Here is an 8,963-nt window from a genome sequence, read left to right on the forward strand (position 1 = left end):
TCCAACCTTCCGCTTTCACAACATTTCCTCTGCTCGCTCCCTTCCTCTCATCTTACCCTCCGATCTCCCTCCTCGCTTGCCCAGTGAAAGACTTCAAGGCCAAAGTCAGATGGCCATTAACCGTGACAATGCCTCCTCCTCCTCCTCCTCCTCCTCCCACAGTCAGGAGAACCACACACTCACTCTCTCTCGCACGCGCGCACACACACACACACACACACACACACACACACACACACACACACACACACACACACACACACACACACACACACACACACACACACACACACACACACACACACACACACACACACACACACACACACACACACACACACACACACACACACACACACACACACACACACACACACACACACACACAGGATTGAAACCAATGTGAATCAAAAAATGAATGAAAGAGAGAAACATTCACGTCAACACAACCATGTGGCTCGTTTTGGCAAAAGCTTAAAATGGGTGACACGTTTATCTGATGATAAAAGCTCATTAACGCATGACCGCTAGCAGCGTCCCGTCCCTCATAAAACATTGCCGAATATTAGGAACATTTGGCAAAAAAAACAACCAATCTACAAGCTCACTTTGCAACAGGATATAGCAAAATTAGCTATTTTCATTGGAAGTGAATGGGAAGAATACCAAACGAGTCGCCCCTTTACCAACTCGCCCCCCGGGCGTACAGCCCGGCGGAACTGTGCGTCCTGGTATTCCTAAAGGAACCTCATGTGCACAATCAATGATCATAGAAATAACAGTGTACCATGTGGACATTTATAGTAGCAACACCACATAATGCCTGCTCCACAAATCAAAAGACAAAACACACTTTGGTAGAACATAGAGCATGTACTGTTACGCTACAGAATAACACTTCTAGTTCGTAACTTCTAGCTTACGGTGAGCACATAACATGTGCTCACCATGTACAGTAATTTACAGCGGCCACCTTGCTCTTATGTCACACCCGGGAGTCGGGGGGGGGAAACTCCAGATGAGTAGGAGACCACCTGACCTATTGTTTTCACCACCACGCTGAATGCATTCTCTGTTGCACAGTGGTGACGCTTGTAAAAAATAAAAATAAATCTGTTGTTTCCGACGAGTGTGAATCAGCGTTCAGGTCAAAGCTTAGCCCTGTTCTCATACAGTAGAGTAGAATCAGTCTATGTCCTGGGTGCAAGACAGGTGGAATCTCAGGGATTTAAGCTGAGACTCCCATGGTCCCTCGGAGAGTTGCTTTTACCACCAAGCTCTGTCTGATAGCCACCCTATCTCTGTGCATGCGTAACATCAAGAACTACTAGCTAGAGTAATCAGCCGTACTTCCACTCTGTGTGTGTGTGTGCGTGTGTGTGTGTGTGTGTGTGTGTGTGTGTGTGTGTGTGTGTGTGTGTGTGTGTGTGTGTGTGTGTGTGTGTGTGTGCGCGCGTATGTGCGTGTATAAATTCACTGATTACACTACAAAAAAAAAGCACTAAGGGTAATAAACAATACAGGATACCGGGACCACACAGTCACACACAGTCACACACACACACACACACACACACACACACACACACACACACACACACACACACACACACACACGCCTTTTGAAGTTCATGGTCAATTATAACATTCTTCAAATTATGTTTAAAGCAAGATATAATAAATTACCGGTAAATGCAAATTTCTGGATAAGGAGTGGGGATACAACCTTTGAACTTCAATAAACGTGTGATGTGTACAAACTGAAAAACGAGGAGCATGTCCCCTTACGGAGCTACTCTGTGGAATGAAAAAACTATTTTTGATAGACACAGAAATGAAGAAGAGCACTAATGGTATTAAAAACTATGAGGTACTGTACTACACTACGTTGTAGTGATGGACTATGCACTGAGACTTGCAATCAATGGCAGAGAGGAGGCGCTGGGGTTCACTCTGGTCCCGAGGAAGTCAAGGCGAGTACACCCCATCATGGTCACTGACCTCGACTACGCAGATGACATCGCCCTAATCTCGGACACAGTCGAGAAAGGAACGGAGCTACTATTGGCAGTAGAAAAGGAGTGCAGGAAGATCGGCCTCAAGCTCAATGCCAAGAAAGCAAAGGTAATGACAGTTAACACCAAGGACAAAACCATTGCCACTGCAGACGGGACGGTGCTCGAGCAAGTCGAGGACTTCAAGTACCTCGGGGCCTGGACTGCCTCAACTGAACAGGATCTGAAGGTTCGGAGAGCACTTGCCTGGAAAGCCTTGCACGGGATGAGGAGTGTGTGGAAATCAGGCATGGGAGAAGACCTTAAAGGTTTTATGACATTCATTTTCATTTATTTTTCTTTTTTCTTTTAGGTTTTATGACCTCAATTACACCCAAAAAACCTGAACTTTGAACATTCAGTGGATTTTTTGTGGTCTGAAGTTTTCTTTGGGGTTTGGAAGACTTTTGAGCTACAATGAAAACAGGCAACACAGTGAAAACAGTGACATCTGCTGGCAAATCCCATTGACATATATGGGATTTGCAGGGTCTTACATCACTTACTGCCGGCAAATCAGAGCACCTGTTTGAGACAGAAAACCCCAGATCACAGAAAATCTACTGAATGTTAAAAGTTCATGTTTTTTGGGCGCAATTGAGATTAGAAAACCTAAAAAAAATAAGAACAATTCCAAAACCTTTTTTTAAATGTCACAATCCCTTTAAGAGGCGGCTGTTCATAGCTACTGTGGAGTCAGTACTGCTGTATGGGGCCGAGACATGGACCCTCACAGTACAACAGGAAAAAGCTCTGGGTGGAGTCTACACAAGAATGCTACGAATGGCACTAGGTGTCACATGGACGGACTGCATCAGAAATGTGGACCTCTATGGGGACCTACCACGCGTCACGGACAAAGTCAGAGAGAGAAGGATGAGGCTGGCAGGGCACTGCGTCAGGCACCCAGAACTTGAGGCAAGTAAATTGACCCTATGGGAGCCAACCCAGGGCAAAGCCAGGAGGGGAAAGAAGCGTACCACCTATGTAGACGTGCTGCGGCGCGACAGCTTGGCTGACAACACTGCAGAGCTCAAGAACCTGATGTTGGATAGGAATTTGTGGAGGGCAGCGATCCAGGAATCCCGAGTTGGTGTTGGCTAGATCTCACTCTCGCAGCAAGCAACTGTACTATACAGTAATTATAGTAAACCATACCATATATTATATATACCAGTAAGACGCCTGAGGGCGACCTTGCCCTAAAGGGCTTGTCGAGTGCACAGGGTTTGATGAGGTCAGATCAACATATGGAATGTCAGAACAGGTCAGCTCCATACTGTATATGGAGATCTAAGGGTGGTCGCGGGGACAGGGGTACAGGGTAGCGAGTGTACAGGGTTTGATGAGGGCCCAGGGAGGGCCGGGCCTTAATTTTCGGGCCTGTTGAGAACCTCCCGGCTGGCAGGCGCGGCTGCACTAATAACTTTGGGACAGGCCCGTCTAGAGTTAGAATGGACAGGCAGGCCTGTTGAGAACTAGTTTTCACACTAATAACTTTAGGGCCGTCTAGAGTTCGAAATTTGAATGGACAGGTATAAGTCAAAAGGGAGACATCGAAGAGGAAGGATGGATGGGGAAGGTTCAACATATGGAATGTCAAGAACAGGTTCTGACATATATCCATATATGGAGATCTAAGGGTTTGAGGTCAGATGTAGAGCTGGCCAATAGTGATGACATCAGGGATCTCCATATATGGGCTTAACTGTGAAAAGCAGGTGGCATTTACTATGACATCAGAGTCTCCACATCTCCATCCCTGATGATGTCACATGATGTCACAAGACCTGGGCACCACACACTAACTGACGGGAAATGTTCGATTCCATAGTTAACTGTGACCTTCGGTCACAATTATATACTGTACTGTACTACTATTATTGCGACCAAAGGTCGCAGTTAACTATGGAATCGTGCACTTCCTGTCAGTGTGTGTGTTGGTTGGTCGGTCGGGGTGAGAGAGCAAATCCGTGCCTGGTTTGCTGGGACCAGATTACATAAATGACCATATGTCTTACGTCATCATTTAGAGCTAGTCATACGTATACTATATACATAATCAGTCAAATAAAATAGCAAATTGTGCCTGATCTGCTGGGACCAGAGTACGTGGTGTGTATATGTATGACTAGCTCTCAATGATGTCGTAAGAAATATGGTCATTTCTGTAATCTGGTCCCAGCAAACCAGGCACAAATCTGCTGTTTTATTTGCATACAAATCAAATGGCGGGTTGGCTGTCACGGTTTTTGGCGCAAAGTAACCACAGTATACCGCTAATCAACTTACAACTACATACTCTATATAGTATATGTATATGTATACGTATGTCTTACGTCATCATTTAGAGCTAGTCATACGTATACTATATACATAATCAGTAAAATAAAATAGCAAATTGTGCCTGATCTGCTGGGACCAGAGTACGTGGTGTGTGTATGTATGACTAGCTCTCAATGATGACGTAAGAAATATGGTCATTTGTGTAATCTGGTCCCAGCAAACCAGGCACAAATCTGCTGTTTTATTTGCATACGCATCAAGTGGCGGGTTGGCTGGCACGGGGGAGTTATGTTTGCTATAAAAGAAGATATTTCCATTGAAATAATTCAAAATGAAATCAGGATATTAGAAAGAGTAGAGCACGTATGTATACATGTAAAAGATAAAGATCTATATATCATTCTTATGTACAGATCACCTAAAACAGACCTTTCGAAATTAAACACATTTCTCGAAAACATGGTAAAGTATCTATCATCTCCGACTTCTGCAATTATGATAATAGGAGATTTCAATGAAGACCATTATACTGAGAAAGATAGAAGTATAAAGACCTTCATGTCAAGATTAGGCTTTAAACAATTAAATACAAATCCAACTACAGATTACGGAAGTATTTTAGATCATGTATATTTTAACAAATGTGAAAGTATTATTACAGAAATTGAAGTTAGAGTAATAGAGACACATATTACTCTGATCATGATTTAGTATTAATATCACTATAGTCCAAGATGAAATACATTTAAAACAATTGACAATTTACAATAAATAATAAAATAATTATACTGTATAATATATTTTAATTCAGTTTATTAAACTTGAACCATACTTAATAATACTAGGTGTTTATATGCATAAAGTAGGTAGGTAGCAAATAGTTACACCTAATAATTATACATTTCAAACGTTCCTTCACAGATATACTGAGATTTGACAGTTTACAGCGGTCGAAAGTACTTGCGCGCTCTGCTTGCGCACTAGTTGGCCATTTATGGCCTACTAGTGTGCAACAAGCAAGTATGCACTCGACAGAGTGCAGTTCTAGTTGTATGTTGTGTCTTCTTTTTCAAAATTAATATGTTGTCCACGAGGGAAGGATGATAGATGGAAGTTCAATTCCCATTGAAGTGTCCATCAGGGTCCATACAATAGATCTGTAAGTATGATGCTACAGTATAAGGGCCTCACCACGAGACATATAGACGTCTACGGCCAACCTACTGTACCATTGGAACGGATAATATATAATATATTATATATATTATTAACCTTTTCCTTCTCTCTCCCGCTTTTATTCACATGTTTCCGCTCTCTGTGAAAGTGTGAATGTGTCTCTATTCAGTGCACCGCCACTAAATGCAGAAAGAACACGGTTCAACGAGGCTGCCTAAAAGGTCATGGTTGTCAGAAAACCGCTAACTTAATATAGGAAGGACATTATAGAATGAAAAAAGAAGAGTTGTTTTAAAGAAAACCCATAGGACGATAAAGATAAAGACGAAATCCCACCGGTGTGAAGTGAGGGGCGCTCTTATCATCATACATCCTCTCATTCTGTCCAATCACAGTTTTTGTCTTCAATGTCTGCGTTTACACACTTTTGTCTTCAATGTCTGTGTTTACATAGACCCTCAAAGCTGGACATATAGGAGAGGCTTGCGCCCCTCAAAAAAGGCGATTTAAGGCCCGATGTGTTTTTAGCTAAGCGATGTATCATGTTGTTTAGAGGTTCTGTGGCAGACCCGTTTCAAATTAACAATCAAGGATTTACTGTGCTAATAAACTACATGTCTCTCTTTTATAACCTAGCTGTCTCATCCTCTGGGAGGGGAACTTCTATTTATTTCAACCGACTGCACATCAAAACACACAGGGCTAGAACAGGAGGGACAAAAATACGTATATAACCCGCAAGCGCTATCATAAAGAAATTGCTTGTGGACACACTTAATTTATATCAACAAGGAGGGAGAGAGAGAGACAGAAAAGGAGGGAAAGAGAGACCAGAGAGAGGGGGGAGGGGGAGAGAGAGAGAGAGAGAGAGAGAGAGAGAGAGAGAGAGAGAGAGAGAGAAAGAAGGGTGGAAGCGCAGCTGGTGACAGCCAGAGGACCATCTGCTCCCCTGTCTGATAGTTCACACACACACACACACACACACACACGCACACGCGCATTCCACCCACACTGATGTTCCTAGCATGCCTCCATTGCCCATTCTCTGTTGTCTCATCTTGCCTCTCTCCCTCTGCTGCTGACACTGTGTCCTGCGAGACGCTGCTCATACTTAGAGGCCGCACACACACACACACACACACACACACACACACACACACACACACACACACACACACAGTGTGTATGACATCATCACACAAGTATATAATACTTGTGCACACACATGAGTGCTGATCAGCTCCAATATTAATTATTTTCCATTTGATCGTCAAGGGCTGTTTGCCAGTTTGGGTCTACAATGCAGGCAGATCAAAAGAAAATGCCATTTTCTCAGACGCATCAGCTATGTCATGTGTCTCATTTTATTGCACGCTGGGAACTCCACGCCGTTTCTAATCAAATTAAACGGAGTTAAAAAAAAAATGTTTGAGAAGTTATGTCATTAAATCTTTTGTCGAGTCAATGTATTTTTTTTAATTCACATTTTCATTTGCTGTAAGTATAAGAACAAAATCTCAGCTCACTCAGATAAGTACTAATCATTGGTATCAGCCCGTGAAATACTATTGGTCAGATTTAGCAGTCCTCCTCATCCAAAATAAACACTAAAGGCCTATTCATACATACTCAGGTTTTAGGTGATAAGGTGACCACCGAAACGGTGGCTAGTAAAAACAGACAGATGTGTTGGGGTGAGCGCTGAGTTGCCTATTACCGCGGAGTGACGTCATGTTGTAATTTTCCCAACCACCGCTGTAAAACTGGAGTATGAATAGGCCTTAAAGATGGAATGCCGCGATTCTGGGGGTTAACTCTATAGACACATACAATACAGGCACTCCATCTTTAACTCCCCATGCATAAAAAAGTAAGTAGCCTTGCCGAGCCATGAGGCCCATAGGGGGGAGCCTATCTCCTGTTTCTGTAGCGTGAGGCAGTTTGATGTACAAGTACACCCCCTGGACATGACGCTAGTATGTCGCAGGGACTTAGCCCCAATCTAACCCTTGATGCTGAGTGTCCCATTTTAGAGTCTTTGGTATGACCCGGCCGGGGATTGAACCCCGACCTCCCAGTCTCAGGGCGGACACTCCAACTCTAACTCTAATATTAGATAGAGTTACAGTATAGAAGATTAAATACGTGGCGGGTTGTGAGCTTATAAATCAGCTGTTTTTGGCACCCTCACCCCTCCCCCATTACTCACCATACATCTTTCCTTCATCAGACAGTATAATCTTCCTCCGTCCACAGGGGGGGTAGATGGCCAGGGCTTCCTGAAAGCTCTGTTCGATGTCTGGACTCCAGACCCCTTCGGGGTCCCCGTCCAAGGTCTTGTCTCCTCCAGAGTCACTCTCTCTGTCCATGTCCTCCTCCCCCCCGCTTTCACTCCCACTCCAGCTACTGCGGTCCATGTTGGTGGCTAACGCTAACGCTATAGACCCGTCTTCACTTCACAAGGTCTTCGGCCTCAACACTTGACGCCGTTGGTTTGCCACTATACTAGGGCAGCCGAAGGTTGACAAAGCCAGTGGTTAAACCTATTTCATACCAATGGCAATTCTGCGATGACCCGAGCGCAAGCGATATAGCTTAGGACACAGAATTAAATTAAGTCTGTTTATTTTCTTTTGAAGACGGCTACCCAACTGACCGCCAATTGGCATCTGCTGGTTGATGGTAGTCCCAAAATGCCCCAAAACTCCTTAAATCGACGCTAAATGTATCAAGGAACGGTAGTAGGTCCGTAGATGATCCGGTGAGCTGATTGAAGATCCCAAGACAGTCAGCAGGAACCTGAAACATAAAAAAGAGAGGGGGGGGGAAAGCTCAGCTTAGTTGAAAACAAGCTTTGATCTTCAAACGGATCTAGGCCCATCCCCAGCTTTGGAGGGGTAATCATATATATATATATATGCAGAATTTGGTTCTCCCAGTCCCAACAGAGTAGTTCCGGAGCAACGGATTGTGTGGCCTTGCTCGTTCCCTGATGGACTGATCGAGGGTAGCTACTGGGACGTAAGTCGGGATTTGATCAACCCCGGCTGGGTCGCCTGAGTGAGGGGTATGATGTTGGTAGACCCGAAACCCTGTTGAACTCAGGATACATCACTGAGGATACGTCCCAGGTGCATCCATGCGATGTATATATATATAATTATATATATATATATATATATATATATATATATATATATATATATATATATATAATATATATATATCATTATTAAATATTTATTTATTTTTGCAATAGTGAAAATGTGTGTTTCGTATGAAACCCGTGGAAGTCATTTGCTACCACATCCACAAAGCTTTGGAAAACAAACTTTATGGTACGACACTCTCACAAGAAATATGAATATGTGTTCCACTGAACACATATTTCAGTAAGTAAATAGGAAGCATAAATCAGGCTTAAGAAAACGACAGACAGACAGACAG

The 8,963-nt window shown here is 43.5% G+C and overlaps 1 protein-coding gene across 2 annotated transcripts in view; it reads right to left on the reverse strand.

Moving 5' to 3' along the window:
• The window catches only part of tead1a (TEA domain family member 1a), a 33,033-nt gene extending 24,876 nt beyond the window's left edge, over window positions 1–8,157 (reverse strand). For both annotated transcript variants that reach the window (XM_083763588.1, XM_083763587.1), the window contains exon 1: window positions 7,726–8,157. In XM_083763588.1, the coding sequence (XP_083619714.1) occupies window positions 7,726–7,933 (208 nt within the window). In that variant the 5' untranslated portion in view covers window positions 7,934–8,157. The remainder of the gene's footprint in view (window positions 1–7,725) is intronic.
• Between the last annotated feature and the right edge of the window lie 806 nt (window positions 8,158–8,963).

This window comes from Protomyctophum parallelum, assembly GCF_964188405.1.
Source record: "Protomyctophum parallelum genome assembly, chromosome: 4".
Taxonomy (NCBI): domain Eukaryota; kingdom Metazoa; phylum Chordata; class Actinopteri; order Myctophiformes; family Myctophidae; genus Protomyctophum; species Protomyctophum parallelum.